This window comes from Lygodium microphyllum, chromosome 14, assembly GCF_053477565.2.
Source record: "Lygodium microphyllum isolate KBCC chromosome 14, Lygodium_microphyllum_v1.1.10, whole genome shotgun sequence".
Taxonomy (NCBI): Eukaryota; Viridiplantae; Streptophyta; class Polypodiopsida; order Schizaeales; family Lygodiaceae; genus Lygodium; species Lygodium microphyllum.
The window spans coordinates 24,060,628-24,080,611 of record NC_141148.1 but is presented as its reverse complement, the minus strand read 5'-3'; the positions used below and the strand labels follow the sequence as shown (position 1 = coordinate 24,080,611).

Below are 19,984 nucleotides of genomic sequence, written 5' to 3'. Positions count from 1 at the left end.
AAGGCCTCATAAGAAAGTCATGTGAGTTGAGGCACTTTGCGTTTGTATAGACCTTGCAAGATATCTCATTCTAACCCAATAACATGAAGTCATAGATACTCGAGTAGAAGAGGAATAAGAATGCGATATCATTCAGAAACAGAATAGGTAATACATGAATGATAAATCTCACTGCACCCAATTTTACAAGCACTAAGGCCTCCAAAAGATTTATCTCATGTTCCAAAAATCTGGACTGCTGGCATGGCAACAGCAACCCACAGCCAAGCAATGGAATGTGGCAAATGAGCAATTTGAGTGTGTGCTGCTTCTAGAATATGTATACAATTCCGTCATGAATACGCGACTTCTGATTTTGAGCAACACACTCCGATATCCACATCAGGTTCCTGATCTCTTGTTCTCGCAGTCGTACATAGGCAAAAAAGACTGCATAATGGAACTGTATAACAAATGGGAGACACCATGTTAGTAATTCAGAACTGATCCAAGACATTCCTATGAATTAACCATTGTACTTCAATCATACCTGCTGTTCAAAGGATAGGCAGAGTCTCTTAACTTCTTCCTCATAAAAAGCCTTGTCCAGCATTTGGCTTTCACCATACGCAAGCTTGGAAAAAATTGAATTATATGTGGGATATTTCTCCATAACAGATCGGACCTATTACAAAATTATATTAATTGAGTCGTTAATAATAGCTTCAAAAATCTGCAACAGGCTCAGTTAGATAAAAATAGTTTAAGCAAACATTAACCTGATCAAGGTCTTCACATATAGCAAGCTCTTCATGCCCATAAGGATATCTAGATAAAAGAACACCTATGTTAGCACCCAGCCACATATTAAAGCAGAACACATCAAGTCTTGACTATAGAGTGTACTCACAATAGCCCAAAATCAGAAAACAGTTTCCGCCTGTCATCCCTAGTGAGCTCTGTACCAATGCTACACCAGAAATGCAGAAAATTTAAGAAAGCAAATACTCAATAAGGCTACAATATGAGCCATCAAAAATCAAGAATGTTAAAAAAGAGTAGATCACCATGGAACTCTGTTACTGTATAGCAGCATATAGAGCAAGACTGTGTGCCACAGATTCCAGCAGACTTAGCAGAAAGTCAGATAAGATTTTACTACCTGTTAATAGTTATATTGATGGCCCTGCGGTCAGCTTCAAATGCCAGCAGATCACACATAATTTCTGAGGTTGCTCCACCAAGTTTCTGAAAGCATGGATTGAATGATATGGTTAATATTCACAGCTGCAGAAAACACAGTTAGCCTAATTATAGAAGTGCTTACCTTGCAGAATCTATAAAAGTCTTCTAGGTAAGCTTTATAGAGAGTATTCCGCATGATCTCTATATTCATTTCATCCAGATCCTGCACCACCATGCCTCAACATTATGTCCAAATGTAAAAGCAAACATGGTTACAACAAATGTAGTCAGAGCAATGCTGAAGATTACTACATAGGGTGTAGTCAATGCAATATTGAGTTTTGGCATACTGTCCTAGGATTAGTACAAACTGCATGTAGGCATGCACATGCACACAATTAGCATCTGCCAGGTTTTAAATTCCAAAATTCATTTTTCATGGTCCCTCAGAAGCTAAGAGCCACAAGGACGTGTAAATCTCAAACCTTTCCAAATACATGAACATAAGCTGCATTATTTTATACTGATACAGGTTCAAAACATTCAAGCTATGAAAGCTCATTTAACAGCTAAGATGGAACTAAAGATCACAGGTCTTCCAAAAAAAAAGGTCTAAAAGGCAAGAAGCAATGCTTTGCCATACATACCTCAGAGGTTATGCACTCTGAAAAGTAAGGAGCCAAAGGAGTGTCTATAAGCACAAGGCGATATAACTCTCTCATATTTTGCGCCACTGCTAAAGTTGCTATGCTGCATTACACGAGTACAACTCATAGACCAAAAAAATGTGATATTTAAACTTGTCCTACAACTCATATATTGAAAACAAAAATACACTTAAATTGTCTATGACCAATACTTGACTCAGTTTGTACCTGTCAAACATCCCTAAAGGATGACACTTTTCCAGTAATTCATGGACATCCCTCTCATGAAGTGTCCCGGTAACAATTAGCACAATGTTATCAATCATATGACCATATCTGAACAAAAAGCATTCAACAAGAAGACTTATAAAATTGGAAGCCTGTTAGAAAACATATCTAAGAGCAAAAACAACTTTTGACCAAATCCCCTCCCTCAGACAGGGAAAGAACAGCTAAATAAATTCTCATTTACATCACTAATCACGTTGGTGGTAAGCTAAATAAAGGAATATATTCTCATTTACATCTGTAATCTCGTTGGCGGTACCCAATGTAACACAACATCTTTTACGTTTGAAATAATATATTTGACTGACCTAGTTCCCCAAAGTCCATTTACAAAAAATTGTAACTTGTAAGTTTAAAAGAAAGATCACACAAATCCTTAGATAATATAGTTAAACTTGCCAAAATAGGCACTGCTTTCATTTGCAATAGTGGTTAAGCATATAAGACTTCACCTATGAATTCCAGCTTGACTTACATATAAACTCCCTTCAATCCATCTGATCAGGAGTGAATTAAACTAAACACATAACATGCTCCTAGTATCTTTCATGTTCTTCTATCTGGTAAACTTGTATAGGTTATATCCCCTCCATTCCAGCTTGCTAGTCTTGCTTTTAGAATTTCTAGCTTATTTTCCAGTCCCCCAACCACCTCATTATCACATCTTGAATGTAATGGTCTTTTTATATTATCATATTTATATCTGAACATACCCTGACAAGAGTGAGAGTGTAATTTGTGTGTGTGAACTTCTCATGTGACCCTGAAGACGTGAAAACCTAAACCTACCAGAAGGAAAGAAATAGGAAATGAAGGAAACTTAATTGTGTGTGTGAACTTCTCATGTGACCCTAAAGACATGAAAACCTGAACCCACCAGAAGAAAAGAAATAGGAAATGAAGGGAATAAGTTTCTAAAGAAAGGTGGACTTGACAATCAATCTTGCTGGTGTACCATAATGTTTCAACTCAACTGAATGGAATAATCTATATTCTACCTTCCTCCCTCCTGCCTCCAGTCCCCCTCCATCCCTCATGCATCCACATTGGCACTTGCATAGGACATTAATAAAGTCACTACATAGTAAGAATTATTGTTGGCTGCAACTGCATCTTTTAGGCAACCAAAGTGTTGGGTGCTGTGTTTCCAGCTCAGAACTTGATCATTTGGCTGATTAAAGTTGTGCTGTTTTTGTATAACTACTTGGGCCTCTGTTTTGCATTTAATTTTACAGGAACCTGTTCAATGCGCCACTATGTTTTCCGTCAATGGGGTGGTTGTGGCAACATGGGGATGCATGTTGTGCATGTCTCTGCCATTAGGATAGTATGGACCCTTTCTTCTTACACTATCCCCATTCTCAGAATTTTATTTCAGTTTATGCGTGTAGTTGTCGAGCACACATTCCAAGTTCAATATCAGGATTCTGACTAGCTGTCAAGCTTTTGAATGTAGCATTAGTATCAGAGCTACAATGGCTCTTAAAAGACTGATCTTAGAAAACCAGCCACAGCAATATCTTGGCTGTCTCAATGATGAGTCGGTGTTGCTCAATGACAAGTTTTCTGTACCGCTGGTGCAGAACTGTGTGTTTACCATGACAGCAAGATTGAGCCCTATTATACACAATTTGCATCCAAGATGGTACCTAAATAGGAAAAATCTTTGATAAGTTTGCAATGCTGTGTTGACATTCGACATGCACTACTGGTCCAGACTGATATTGAATGAGCTTGTATTATAACATGTTGAAACCATAATGCTGAATGACACAAACCCCGGATTTTGATTCATGGATTATTGACATTGTCCATTGATTGTACCAACACGGTGTTGGGGGGGTTCGTGAATTGCCACTAACCACAAGGGTTCTTGATCAAACAAGACGAAAGATGAGAGACAAGAAGAATAGACACCAAAGAATACTGTGTATTACTGAATACAAGCACCATACAATGATGAGAAACCCTCAAACTCACTTTGACAATACAAGAATGATTACTCTCTATGAGACCTTCAGCGTTTAGGCCAAAGTCAAGTAGAGTCTTTGCTCAATCTCCTTATTCGGGTAGCTTTCTAGGCTAAGGCACCCGATTGGTACTCGAGCTTGGGTCCTCATATCAAAGACACAAGATATTTCAGTCTTGCTTTTGCCTTCCTTGCCTTTACTTTTTGTTTTCCATGTTTTCGTTTTTCTATAGGCCCTAAGTCTAGCTGCAACTTGTTTCGGCCATAACTATGTCGTACGAACTCCGAAATATAGTCACCCAGGTACTCAAAACGATCAGAATGACCCTGGTCTACAAGTCAATGCGAGCAAAATTACAAAATTCTTCTCAAAATGTCTAAAGGCTTTGGACAACTTATACTATTCAAAATAGGTCCTTGTATGTACTTGGATCCATCCAAAGTTCTCAAATAGTCATTAAAACTTAATAATGGATATTCAGACTATTTTGATGGACTAGTTCTACTCCCTGAAAATCCTGTAAAGATCCTGTTTAAGTAACTCATAAACACACATTCAAAATACTTGTATGGATGTCTTTTCCTTACTCTTCCTTCATTGAACCTATAGTCTTACAACATCAGAGATTGACAACCTAAATGCACTGGTCAAATGCCAAGAATACAACCCCATAATAAAAAGTAGTCAAGAAAGAATGCATGAGTTAATAAATCCCCTTGAGATGGAAATTTTTCATGCCACAGATCTCCCATAATTAGATACTCTGCAAGTTCATTTTTCGAAACTGCACTGCCAATCCATTAAAATAATTACTTTACAGCTGATGACTTGATCCCATTAACACCACCTTATGACTGGAGAACTAGAACAGGCCACATCAGGATAATCAACGAGCAATTCACCCCAATCCAAATGCCTCAGAAAGCTCATTAACCATAAACAACAAGACATGTTAGAGCCTGCTTATGCATGGCCCACGCTTGTATCCAAAAAGCTATACATTGTTTACCAGATTGTACCAGTCCAAAGGTCCAGACTCTTTGTACTCCTGAATTTTTACCTTCCAGGCAACAATTGAATTAAGCCTATTATGTCACTTCACAAGTCATTCTCTGTATTGGTCTGTTAGTTTGTGAACAGATAGATGTAAATTGTGGAGCATTAGGTCCAAACTGTAAATATCCTGCTTCTAACTCCCGTTATCAGAGGGTGAAAGTTTCACAGAAGGAAGTTACATTCAGACCTCGACACCATCCAAGCCATAAAGATGCAAGAGTCCATATGTAAGAGCAGAAAGTACAAAAGCATTATAAAACCTGGAAAATGTGCTTATAAAGAGAACATCTAATACAAGAAGCTCAAGAAAATTGAAATGCTGAAATCTGTGAGAAAAATAGTGAAAATCTCTTACGTTATATACTCCAAAAAGGTTGACAAAGGCTCAGTAGCCTGTATCAGCATATGTTTGTACTCATCTACCAATTTCTGTGTGCATTTCTCCACAACAGTAGTTGTTCGCAGTGGAGAAGGCTCTAAGCAAAACAAAGCTTAATAAGTACACTGCATTAAATTTCCACTTAAAACATAATTATCCATTCAAAAGGATTCGCAGCTAATGCTAGATGCAACCATGCCCTGTTGAATCAATCGTTGCGCCTGACCAAAATTTCCATGAATTAATTAAAACAGCTGGACAGTGTTCTGATTACAATGTCCATGATTAAAAAACGTGAGGCAAAAGACTAAACCACCAAAACAATAAAAGCATGCTCGCTCCAGCTACAACAGACATGCACCTATGTACCTGTGGAAAGTGTGGTGACCCAAGAGAGGTTCCACGAGAGAGAGAGAGAGAGAGAGAGGGAGGATTTATTAGTGTCTCAGAGGGATTTTGACCAAACAGGTGTAGCTCAGTTGGTTACCAAATGGTCTAGAGCTCAATCCCTACATCCACACGGTTATTTAGTATAGGGATTAAAAAGGGAGCTTTGGACCCAAATCAGCAGGTTGATAAAGCATGTGGCTTAACCCTAGCGTAGCCACTTGATTACAAACAAAAAAAAAAAGTGTGCACACACGCGCATGTGTGTGATACCAAAAGGCATTTAGAATACACCGAATAAAACATATGTATGGAGTATTGCATAATTATCATCATACAATGTTACTAACAGCACATTACCACATAGAATCCTAGTAACAAATTCCATAACAATGTTTGCGGAGTTCACAAAGGAAAGGATGCGCCAAAATTTATTTGTATTATATTGATGAATCAATACAATGCAACAGAATACATGAAAAAGATTCCAAAAATGCACACTAGGATATGGGCAAAGGAGCAAACTGGTACTAGTGAACAGAACAAACCCACACATTAGTAACAACTAATAAATAGAGCATTCACCCTTGGTTGCTATTTGGTGGCCAGCAAGAGAAATTCTGCATACACCCTAATTAACAACAGTAATTAGGGTTTAGCAGCCATCTCAAGAACCATGCCACCAATGAAAGACATTGTACACTAAAAACAGCACTTCAAATTCAAGGGATTATCAAGGATTTCAAAATTTGAGGCAGCATTTGGCCGATTGGGATTCCATTAGAGCAAGTCCTAGATGAAAATCAAGGGGCCATTTGCCCAATTTGTTTGTTGATTGTTGACACAACAAGGGCTTTTGCATCAGCCAAGGAGGTTGTGGAATCTCGGCTTGTATTCAATCCATTAGCAATTGAAGCAAAAGAAACACCAAAAGGGGCACCAATTTTAGGGCCAACAAGGTGTCCATAGTCTAAGATTATTAAGGTAAAGTGTACATTTCAGTTTATACTCATTAATTCATTGTTATAATTAAGTGCTTAATGATTAATCAGGTATTATCACCCTATCCGAGAAGGAAGGCTGGTTTCATGGTTCCATTGCCGGGATATCACTCACGAGATACCACTCAATCCTTTGATTTGATGGGCTCAAGACACCTGATTGCAAGCCAAAGCTTTGTGCTAGTGCTGACTTTTGTGCTCAACTAAGAAATTACGGCAATGTCTCCATACAAAAGAGATGGAACCAAGCAATGCTGATGCCTCTCAGTATGGACATTCACATGGGAAATAAGGAAATGCAATACCTAATCTTGGACAAGGCTCACATGATAGACAACAAGTTGAAAATGTTGCTATTGGACAAGACGAAGGGCTTTCAAGGCCAAATGAGACTAATGACTAGTAAGAAGAAGAGGAATTTGACAACCATTTCACAAATTGAATGAGGACAACAACAAATCTCTTTGCTGAATTGGCAAAGAATCCCCAATTTGTTTGATTTTTTAATGCTCCTAAGAAGGACAGCAAGGGCAAGAAGAAAAATTCATCTTCGACACCTTCAAGACAACAAGGTACACCAAAGGTAGTGCCAAACCCTTCATTTGAAGCTCCCAATGAAGTAAAATAGTTGATATCTATGGAGCAAGGTGTGCAAATGCAAGGCCAACATGGAAATGTCAATCAATGGATTTTGGACAACCAAGCATGCATGCAATGATAAGGCAACCAAGATACTTTGGTGGTAGCACAATTTTTCATAAAATGGTTGGACAAGGACACAACTCCCTGTGGTATGCAACAACCAATGCATGGTGTACAAGGCCCAACATATTCGGGTATGGTTAGAAATGTGCATAACCCTATGTATGGCAGCATTAGTTTGATGTCTAGGGCACAAAGTGGCATGTTTGGTAATGTATCTACACTCCGGAATGCTTGGCGCTCCAGGAATGAGTGTTGGTCGTACAAATGCTTCATTTGGATTTGACCATGATGTAAATACAACAAATGCACCCTTTTTACAACAGTCAATGTATGACAACTTGACTTCCAAAGGGGCAACAAAAGATTATGATGAGGGTGGAAAAGCAGTGAAGTTTGAGGCCTTCAATGATGCACAAGATAGACTAAAAGCTTTCATTCAGTTGTTTGATGAAGCCTATTCAAGGGAAAACTTCATTGAATCCTCTAAGATTCGAAAGGCAGTCGTCGAAAGGCAGTCACTTTCTTGAAGGGGGATGCATTGGAGTGGTGGTCCACTCTCTTGATGCAAGGTAGAACACCGTCAACATAGATACAATTCAAGCAAATGTTTGCCTCAAATTGGTTGACAAGTATCTTTGAGGTGAACATCGTGACAGCTTGGAATAAGCTTGATGCCAAGGAAGGCAAGAATTTAGAGCAATACACAAAAAGTTTTGGAATGCATTGCTGCCCGTCACTTCTTATCGCTCGGTACTTGCCAAAGGAATTAGGGATTTTTGCATAAAATCCACTGTCTAGTATATCTCAGCTGATAGAGAATGTTGCTACAGTTGATGCTTTGCTACATAAGAAGGATTCGGGCTTCGAAGAGAGTGGGGAGAAGCCCGAATAAAAAGTTGTTTAAGACTGAGAAAAGGGACAAATCTGAAAATCAACCTGAAAAGAGGCCAAAACAGTAAAGAAAGGGTTGGAAATCATTGGCACATCATATGGAATAGATGGTTGCAACTAAATGCTTCATCTGTAAACAATAGGGTAAAAATTGCAAAGGATTGTCCCAATAGGCATCAAGCTAGAAAATCAAAAAATCAAGGAGATACTAAGGGAAAGAATCCCAAAACATCAAAAGGATTGGTGCCTGATGTTGTTAGTGATCAACCTAATGATAATGCTACAGAATTATGCAGAGCATGGGGCAAAAACAAAGATCAACAGACATCAGTATTCTATGATAATGGTGCACAAGCCAACTTCATCTCTGTAGACATGGCAGCCCATTTGGGCATCAAAGAGGATGAGATAAGACCCATAAGGGAAGTTGAAATGGCACGCAAGGGTCATGCAAAGCCTGTCACAACACTCATTGGAAAGCTTAGGTTGCACATTCAAGGATATGAAAACAACAAAGAGTTCTTCATTGCTCCACTTGAGGGTTGTGAAGTACTCTTTGGTATGCCATAGTGCCATCGTATACGTACAATAATTGATTCACATACAAAAGAGACCACTATTCAACATAAAAGAAAGTGAAACCAGCCTTTCTCCTTGGATAGGGTGGTAAATAACCTGATTAAGCACTAATTACAGCAACAAACAAATTCACAAAATTCAAATGCACACTTTACCATACAATCTTGGACATTGGACAGTCTGTTGATCCTAGAACCGATCCCAAAATTGACACTCCTTGCGGTATTTCTTTAACTTTTATTGCAAATGGATGGAATACAATTGAGATCCTTTGATCTCCTCCGCTAATCCAAGTACCTCTTGCTATCAAAACTAACCTACAAGCCTCCAAACCAATTTGCCCCTTGGTTTGCTCATGAATTGGCCTTCACTCTACTCCTTGAAAGACAAATTCAGCCCTAAATCTAATATTGGTTGATTGGCCTCTTCAATCTCCCTGAAATTCCTCAATTTCAGCTGCTTGAATTCAAGTTCTAGGTCCTCAATTTTGAGCATGCATCTCGAGGTTTAGGATTTACAACAAAGATAAACTGAAATCTCTTCCTCTAATGGCTCAAATTGCTGGAAAATGCTAAAGTAACTTGAGAGATGACTAGGGGATAAGAGAGAATGATGTAGAGAGAGAGATTTCAGAGTTTCATCGCGAGAAACGCTAAAAAACTGTTGCTGCCTTGCTCAAACCACTATGGAAGTTGTCACCTACAACTTAGGACCACCAAAAAAATTGCTACCCCCTCCTGTATACTATCATCTGCACCAGAAGGACCTTGGGCTACTGCCTGGTGGCTGCTGCAAATCACATCAACAGCCTCTCCTTGCTCTCTAACAACCTCCTTCTTTCTCATAATGGCTGGAATAGACTCCTATCAATGCCTGAAAACGTTTTTTCTACTTGCATGGGCAAGTTTTGCCAAGTGGCACCCTTCTAATTCCATTTTCTAGCATTATCCAGCTTACTATATTAATTTTCAGATTATTAGTTAATTTTTAAAATAATTTAATAATTATTCTAGTGTTCAAAAAGTTAATTTCACCTGCCAATAACTAAATTGGCTAGGCCAATTTAATTGTCTTCCAAGTATCCTTAAACAATCATTAGCCCTTAGACTAGTATTAATTAATTAATTAATGTCTAGTCTCTAATGTCACCACTGACATTAGTGGTCAATAAATTGGTCCAGGTATTTCGAAGCCTTGCTTGGAACAACATCACGAGTTTGCTTCCCACAGATGCAGGATACACAAGGCTGCTGACTCACCGCAATATCTGGCAAACCTCGAACAAACTAGTCCTTAGACGCCTTCCGAAGGTATTCTTAATTGAGGTGACCAAACCCAGCATGCCAAAGCTCGGACTATGTTTGAGAGGTAAGAAAAAGAGAAGTCAATGCAGAACAAGACTGTAACTTATAGACCCCATTATCCTCATAACCTGAAGAAAGAACCACTCTCGATCCTCGATCAAGAATTCAAAAAGAATCCACATAAAATTCAACCAAGAGGCCGAGTGCACAAATCTTGTGCACCTAGAGAAGATGATACCCCAATATCGGCAAATAGAGTACCTCAAAAGCATGGGCACCACCACACCCATCTAGAATAAGATGAATGTTGTCTCGTCCTTGAATAGGAATAGACAAACTATCTCCAATAAGAATCTGACCATAAGAAGGCCACAAATGAGTAACACCTGGCTGAAGAAGGAGTCATGTGCCTAGAGGCACCACTATCAACAATCCACTCTCGATTAAATGGGACAATCAATGCATCATCAAAAGCTGGTATAGTCGAATTCTCAACCACCTCCAAATGGAAAAAAGCAGCTGATGATGAGGGAGAAGCCATCACTCCGAAATCCTTTGAAGATTTATCATTCTCCTTGTCAGGACAATCCTTCTTCCAGTGACCTGTTTTTCCACAAATGTGATAAGTAGACTCCTTGTCTTTGTCCTTTTTAGATTTTTCTTCATTCTTTTTCTTTTGGTCCTTACCCTTCTTCTAAGAGGATTAACCAACCAAAGCTTCAGACTTCAAAGCATTGGATCCTTTCACTTACTCCTCTTGGTCCAAGACCATAGTAACCAGCTCTTCCCACTGAAGAGTCTCAGACCGCCCTGAAGCAATCAAGGCGGAATAAAAACCACTGAAGCAAGGCGATAACTATAAAAGAAGAGTTATTGTCACCAAGTGGTGATACTTTTTGTAGTTGCTTTCCTCATTTACTTATATAAATATATTGTTTTTCTTTTCTTTAGTTGTTGTTGCTTTTTACCCCCAGAGGTCTCTTGGATTAAGCCAAGAGCTTTGCATGGCCAAAAGAGACAGCCATTGGGACAAATTGGACTAATGGTTTGTCTGAGCCTTAGGACTAGTTCCATATTGAATGGGCACTGAAGGATAGAATACCAGTGCTTTGGAACTGTGTGCTTAGCCACTGGAGATGATGCAGGACAATGAGCTTGGCCAAGACAGAAGATGCACATGTAAGAATGCTCATAGAATAAAAGTCACCGTAACTAAGCCACATTACACTTTTTGATGTGGTTGCAATGATAAAAGTTGCTCAGAACAACTTGAGGAATGCAAGGGTCACCATCCCTAAAATTTAGGGAGTTACTATTTTTAGACCCCAAAATCTATTCATGTCATTATCTTCGTTTTTGCACGAGGATTAATTGTCTAGTCTGTGCCAAGGTCAAATTTTGCACCAAACATGGAGAATTTTACACCGGAAGGTTTAAACGGGAAAATTGTTACATGTATGCCATGTGGCACAAATTTCCAAAAGAGAAAGAGAAAGAGAGAGAGAGAGAGAGAGAGAGAGAGAGAGAGCATTAAAAAAAAACGTAATAGGCATAAGGGACAAATCTGAGAATGAAGTTTTGAGGAGCTGAGGGCAGATGGCTGCAAGAACATCAGCTATGGAGAGTACTTCTTCAACTCTGACTCATGTACGGAGGTAGAGCTTGCTCCCTCTGGTCAACTCTCTCTCTATTCTCAGAGGAAATGCTCTGCATGATGGACTGATTTCATCAAAGGGTTTTTCACCTCTGATTTAGTACTGTTTATGGGGCTGTTTTAATGCTGGAATGATGCTTTCCTAAAAGGAATGTTGTTCTAGACATGCTGGTCAGTAAGAATATTGAATTCAGAGATCTGCAAATTGAGTTTTGGTCACAGAAAATGCTCTCCTAAAAGGGATGTTCTTCTAGACATGCTGGACAGTAAGAACAATGAATTCAAAGATCTAGACAGTAAGAATAGTGAATTCAGAATTCTGCAGACTGCAATTTTGTACATGAATCATTGAGTTATGGTTACCAAAAATGCTTTCCTAAAAGGGATGTTGATCTGGTCATGCTGAGCTATCCTTATGCAGCTGGGATTTACTCAAAAAAGATGAAAACCAACTGTTCACAGGTTATGTATTTTGGAACATTTCATTTTTGTAACTTTCCATCTTTTAATTGATAAAGAAATACCAAGAGGGGTGCCGGTCTTCAGGGCCAATCTAGTGTTGAGCGAGGGAGTGAGGTCTCTGTTTTTATGTGTGTGAAAAGACTAGGTGTTAATTGAAGCAACTACCGCTTTATGTGAGTCATAGACCGGTTACAATTATTGCCATGTCTTCAAAAGTGATCACCTTCCCTGCGTTTTAAACCTGCATTTGAAGCTGCCTTAGCTTGTTGATATGCTCCCGCATGGATGATGACTTATTGACACTCATAGTCCTCATTTGCACTTCCAAAGACACACGCTTCATGACGGTCATCCGATCATACATCTGATCCAACTCCAACCATATCTCCCTAGCCACCATCAAATGCTCTATGTGAGAGATAACAGCTGTAGTACATGAGAGAGATAAAAATGAGCGAATGCGTGCATTGAGTTTATCCCAATGTGCCTGAGCCTTTGCCAATTCCACTTTCTCACTAGAAGAGAGTTTGGACTTGTCTCGCGAAGAACAACGGTTGATAACCTCCGTAACAAGCTCCGCCAAATCATAGGACTCCAATATGGCAAGCATCAAAACCCGCCAAATGCCGTAGTTCTCACCATCGAGCTTTTTTATCTGAAGGAAGAGCCGGTAGAACAGGCACCTTCCAATCCATGATCACCTGAAACTCTGTCTCGGCCTCAGAAGACACCTTTACCTACAATGCCTCCACAAAACACAAAAAACAACCCCCTCTAACTCTAAAAATACAGCCTCCTAGGGCTAAGGTTCGCTCGTCCCATTCCTTCTTCACCCACAGGAGGCGATGAAAATGTAAAATCTGCCCTTGAAGGCCAAAAACACATGCTTCTTTCTTCTCTTAGCCTTGTTCTAATGCGCAGCCCACCTGCTCGCACTTGAACGCTGAAAATGCAGCCTTGTGTCGCACTGAAAACTCCTCTTCAGATAGATCCACCCTAGGTCAATCCTTCAATGCTCTGATACCATGTCAGAGTGAAGCAATGCGGAAGCGAATGACCATGACAAAGAGTGGACACAAAGAGAAGAGAGAGAGAGAAAGAGATAGTGAAACGCAAAAAATCTACAGTGAAGAATGATGTATAGGGATGCAAAATTATACATGGGTGCAAAGAAAATATCTGCGTATGTCTCCACCTTGAGGATCTCAATCTCCGGCAACCCCGAGAGCAATCTCCATCACCAGCAGATTGAAATCTGTCACATACAATACACAAGACTCTTAACACTTAGTTATTGCAACTTTACCTAGATGCCTTCAATTAGGGTCCACATTGGTTCGAGCTCAATTAGGTTCAATAAAGCAAGGGTCTAGAGCACTGCCTAATAGTCAGGGGAGAGGTAGCACTTCCACTCCTCCAATTTTGGACAACTCTCATATATTGTGGATCTCAAATGTATTTAGCATGCATCCAAGGTACTGTGCTCACAGTACGTCTACCATGAGGTCACTATTTAGTGTGCTAGCCACTATGAGATGTATGCAAATGAGTATGGGCTTCACTACAACACTGAAACTATACATTTCAGTTTGGCATGATCTGGAAAACAAATATGCATAAAATGTTTGCGCAACCTGTATTCTTTCTATGAATAGAAATACCCAAATTTCAATGATTTATCTTTGATAATTAAGTATGCCCCTAGAACACAATATGTCTATGTTGTGACAACATAAATTGAAGTAATAATTCTACTTTGCATGTCCCCAAATCATTATCAACCACTTATCGCTTCAGAGCTATGGTATATCCTTCATTTAAAATCGCATTGATATAGCATGTGAAGTTTACAATGCACTTCTAAACATTTGATGTCAAACAAAAATGACAAACTTGTCCATGCATATTGCATGCTTCAACAAAAGCCATAAATTCCTTCTCAAATCTTCATTGATTAGAACTTGGAACATTTCCATTTTAATCATGCAATGCAGGTGCAATCTAACCGAAGTCTCTCAAAGCAAAAGCATAATCCCAAGAAACTAGTTACTTGTCTCAATGTCAAATTATGTCATTCACATAGCCCTTTTCTTTTCTTTAGTCAAATCATGCCATTCCACAAGCAAATAATTCATTTCGAAGTCCCACTTGTCATTCTATAGAAATGATTTAAGCATTTGTGATTCAAAGGGACATCACAAAATACTTCCTATGCTAAAAGCACTATAGCCTATTTCATTCATTTTTATTGTATAAACTACATTCTTGATGCTTTTCTGAAAGCAAACTATTAATTAGAAGTTTGCTTCTTCATTTACATAAATACTCCCTCTTTAATTTGAAAAAACTTTAGGATCTTTGAGTACTAACACGTGCATGTTCTTATCTTCTTTACACTTACGAGAACCAATGATCAATCTTCAGCCTAATATATACACTACCACCATTCTTGACATTGAATGGATACATCGCCATCACAATAGGATGACCAAAGCATCTTTGGTTGTGCTCAACTTAGAAGAGTTTCTCTCTCTTTACTTTCTATGGCACCTTTTACAAAGGTCACAAGGGCATCTACAATAGACTTGAAGAAGTGACAGAGGCACTTCTACTATTCAAGATGGGAATGGATGCCCACAAATATGTGCAATCTTGTTTAATTTGCCAAAAGATGAAGATTTTTCATTTTAAAGCAAGCTTTCAACTTTCTTCATACCAAAAAGAGCCTTTATCCTTTCTAGCAGGTAAAGATATTATGAACACCATACACATGACTTAATTTATAGACTCACAATGCAAAAACATTGCTTCTTGTGTGTGGTTTCCTGAGGAGATCTAGTGGGCAACCTTGATCAACTGACTTCTGTTCCTGAAATGATGGCTGGACAGAGAGATTGAAAAAATTCAATTCTGATGTTTCTGAATGCTATTTTCATGATGGGGACATGGATGTGAACACGGTAGGTACTTCTGCCGGATATTTTGAGGTTTCCTCTTGCAAGAAAGATGTCACGAAGGCTTTGAAACTTAGGTACTGAAAACTGCTTTTTATAAGGCCTTATAGGTTTCAAAAGCCTTGTCTGTACCTATTCTATATGTCAACGGATGTTTGCATGCTACATTGTTCACTGCTTATTATTGTTGCATCGGCTTAAGCATTCACCTGATGGAATACATTGATCCACTAGAAATGCCAGTATTTTAACGTGTCTGAACCCGATCGAGAGGCTAAGAAGACAAAATGAGAAATGCGAATACTTAAGACTGCGGCAATTGAAGTCCGAATCACTGCGAGAATGTGTTAGAGCCAAAAATTCGAAATGATTGAAAGCATTCCACAAACCGCTCACTGTACTGGATCTCATATTTTGCTCTATATGGCAAATTTGATCTTCCAATCACTCAGAGCAATCATCTGGGGTCGAATTTAGGGTTCCCTTCCTAGAACAGAACCTCCACAGGAAGGAAGGTAAACGCGTACCGTTTTGGAGGTAAGGGCCGTATTCTGTGGCGGCGAGATGCATCTTGATGTCGTCCAAGGTCTCGCACTGGCAAAGGTTATTGTAATCGATGGTTGTGAGGAGACCTGACCGATAGCCACGGACGATGGCTTCCAGGTACCCGCCATGGATGTTGAAGGTCAAGGCCTCGAAGCCGTACATGATTCGCTCTGTCGATAAGGCAACTTCGGAGATCCGACCGATGGCCTCCCTCTCTCTCTCTCTCTCCACGCAAGCCTTCTTAGAGTAGATCCGTTGATAGACGACAAGGAGGGCGGGCCGGGGAGGAAGAAATAGAAGTAGAAAGAAATTGGTCGGATCAGAGAAAGAGAGGCGATTCGAAATTAAATCGATGATGGCGCAGTTGATGATTTGCAATATTTTTCTGCTGAGTGACAGCTTGGCACCCTTACTTGGCTTTTTTCACACCGGACAAAAATAGCCCGTGGTAATTTTTAAGACTAATCTTAAAAGCGAAATATGAGTTTTTGATACAGCACGCATTTTGTTAGCATTGTCCTCTAAGGTATATAGGGGTGGCAAGGTTGTGCCTGCCCCCCAAAAAATTACCCGTGCTTTACTGGAGTTAAGTGGCTCGCTCTCTTCAAGTAAGGGCTCGCTTTTCAAGTTACGAACTGTGGATCTCTTTTTCAGTCCAATTTTTAAAAACCCCTCAATGACTTGAGTTGAGTAGCTGATTTTAGACTTGTTAAATCACGTTCATATTTTTACTTAACTTTTCTATTTATCTTTTTTAGCTTTGTGGGTTGTTTTTTGGAAAATTTCTCTGATGTCAAAGCAAAAAAGGGTAAAGTGACGCTAAAGCCCTATCTCTACACCTATTGGATCATCCAGTGATTGTTGTTGATGGAGACTCTAGCTAGTGCACAGTAAGTAAGTATATGTTTTACTAGGGATACTGTTGTAAAACTAGCTACTAGGGAAAGAAGAGCACTCTTTTTTAACAATAGTACAACCAACATTGTTGTGCATAAGGAGAAAAAGTAGCATTGACATCTAAGAGAGTTGCAAGTGAAGCTAGTTTGTTAGGATCAAAATCAAAGTAGCAACTTGCAAGTACATTTGCCTAACCAAGCCATTGTGATAAATAGGATTGTTGCAAAGATGACTAGTCAAAAGGTAATCTCTTGAAGTTGCATATGATGTTGAGGTAGCAAGTGATAACTAGGGTGGCATGAGGCTCAACATATTGGCATTAGCATGCACCTATCTTGTTGAGCTCTTTTGGCACAATCATGATAGCTTGTTTTCTCTTATCAGCCTCCTCTCTCTTCGTCTTAACTCTTGCAGCTCTCCTTGGAGGTATCATGCCCTTCTATTAGGCATTAATACTTTGTGTCACTTTTTATTTTTCAAAAATTTGGATCAAATCTTGTTGAATTTTGTGGTGTTGCTTCCTTCTTGCTCCATCGGTGTTGTAGCTCTTGTGTTTGAGGCTATTATTGACATAGTGAGAAACCTAAACTTACTAGGATGGTCATTGCAATGGATCATCCAAGAAACATGGTGAAATGTGAACAAACACATGCTTACACATGCACATGTGTTTGCATATACATAGTTTTTTGCAATATAGTCCATGGATGTGGACATGCATGCCCACGCACATTGCATGCACATATATATAGAGATACCACTCTTTTGCAATATAGGCCATGCACAATCTATGCACAATTTTTTTGCAATGCAGCCCATGGCTAGCAGACTGACATTTAAGTTGTAATGTAACCCCGTAGAGTGAAGGCCAAAGCCAAAGACTTACTTACACCTAAGCCCACTATGTGGAATGTCCTTCTTATCCTGGCATCCTCTATTTCAATTGTGCAGATCATGCATCCAATACGAGCATTTTAGGACCTTCCTTGTGGAATGTCTATGACTCAAATTATGCAAAAATCTGATCAACATCTACTCTACCAAATTTCATGCAAACACACTTTCCACCTATATTTGCTTCACAAAGTGGTTCAACAAAAGATTACATTCTTGGGAACCCTAAAGAAACTTCATCAAACGGCCTACTGAAGGTTTGTAAAGTTTGAGCTCTATACTTGTGTTTTTTAATGAAGGAGCTGCAAATTAACAACTTGCAATTGATTATTTTGATCATTCACTATACATAGATGAATATTCTCCACGTCTCTAGGTTTGATGACTATTTCTCTTTTAAACGTCAATATATCTTAGTCATATTCAAATTATTCCTTCCTTAAAAGAAAATAAAGATTGCAAGTTTGTTTAAAGTGTTATTTGTAGCTCATTTATGAAGGTCCTTTCAAGATATCTCTTGGATGGAGAGGAGGGGGAGGGAGTAGAATGTGCTGATTTTATACTTGCAGATGATCAAGTATTCATTATGCAGTTTGTAGCATTTTTTAGTTTTACTTTATCAATCATGATTTATAAATTTTAAATTGTAGGTGTAACATGTTATTTGTAAACTTTTATCATGTAGCTTCTTGGTAAGCTTATTTTAACCTGTAAGGTGCCTGCCTATCGGCTGTCCAAGCACGTTTTAGTGGTCAATCTAGAAACAAATCTAAGTGTCGCCGTGCGGCACTTCCATGAAATGTTTTGGGGTTTGTCGCCTAGGGTTTCCCGAGTCTACCTCGCAACTGAATGTTTATGGCTGAACCCACTAGGATTGACCTGAAATTTGGGTTCTTAGGGGTCAAGGTCTCCTAACAACATTCTAGTGTTGGGTTTTGGACACCCTACTTTATGCAAAGATACCCAATCCGAAGCAGATCCATACCGCACTTGGTTTAAAGAGAATGGGAAATGAGAGGGATGCGCCGCTCAACCTCTCTGCCTGTAGGGCATAGTCCCATTCAGGTCCCCTAAAATGGCATGAATCAGGTCATGACTTAACAATACCTAAAGGTCGGACCTTATGAGAAACCTCCCAGTTCTCTGGGACCACCTTGCCGTAGGACAGACCCGTCGGGGTTCTACCCACCCACTTCCCTCAATGGGCATTCTTTAGTTATGTAATTAAGTCCTATCACATTTATGTGTGACATTCAAAATCAGCTTCCTTAATTAGGCCTTTTAGGGAACAAGGTTCGTTTTCGTAAGTTACATCACAGAAAAGAATACAGAGCAAGCAGCCCTTTGACAACCAAGTTCAAACAAGTTCCTTAACTTACCTTAAGTTAATCTTTATCTCCTGCCCATACAGGAGAATTATATATCCCTTTTATCCAACAAAAGTCCTTGTCCAAATCACATGGCACCATAATTTCTATAATTTATCTAGTATAGGATCTTCCAACGCCCCAAACGTTGGGCTCACGGTAGTCAACAGCTCTGTTCCAGAGGGGTGTCCAGAGCTCCACTGACCCCAAGCGACCTAGGAGTGAGACACACTTTCCGTGGTTGGCCTTTTCACCACTCGACCTTCGGCCTGTGAATCAAGCAGTGCCCTCTCAGTTTGAAACACGGCGTGACCTCGGAGATAATCCACCCGCGCAAAATATCCTTCCTTAATTATTTCAATTAAGAACCAAGCGCAATCAAGGCAATCAACCTAATATCATCTTCCAAGAAGAACATTCCATTATTCCCATGGCAACTTGTCATTACAGACCCCTACCATGCATTTACCATCAAATACAAGCACTTGGAATAATCATCCAATTCACATCCCAAAATTAGTTTAATGCAAAAGCATTTAGGGCGTTATTTAATCAATCAACAAAACAATGGTATCCTTTTTCCAAATATTGCAAGAATAGTCGTAATAACCTTTCCATCGCATATTTGCTCTCCCCCTTGGGATCAAAGAGCGATTCTTTGTAGAATTTACCTAACACTCCTTTATTCGGCTAAGGCATATGTTAGGGTTTCAAACACTGAACATGAAGTAAGTTTTATTATTCACTTTCATTGATCAATAACCCAGCCTTCTTCTCAACAAGTACAAAAGCGTCGGTTTTTCCTTCGACTTAGGGTTTCCTAATCCCTAGAGTTCTTG

The 19,984-nt window shown here is 39.3% G+C and overlaps 1 protein-coding gene across 1 annotated transcript; it reads right to left on the bottom strand.

The window, feature by feature from the left end:
- Positions 1-68: 68 nt before the first annotated feature.
- On the bottom strand, positions 69-16,348 carry LOC148025422 (V-type proton ATPase subunit d2). Its single transcript, XM_087692549.1, has 10 exons — positions 15,969-16,348; positions 5,481-5,601; positions 2,040-2,147; positions 1,812-1,914; positions 1,307-1,387; positions 1,142-1,227; positions 890-949; positions 759-807; positions 530-664; positions 69-442 (listed from the first exon to the last, which is right to left on the bottom strand). Exons 1-10 carry the CDS (start codon positions 16,147-16,149, stop codon positions 311-313), a joined length of 1,056 nt encoding a protein of 351 aa, XP_087548675.1. The 5' UTR covers positions 16,150-16,348; the 3' UTR covers positions 69-310.
- Between the last annotated feature and the right edge of the window lie 3,636 nt (positions 16,349-19,984).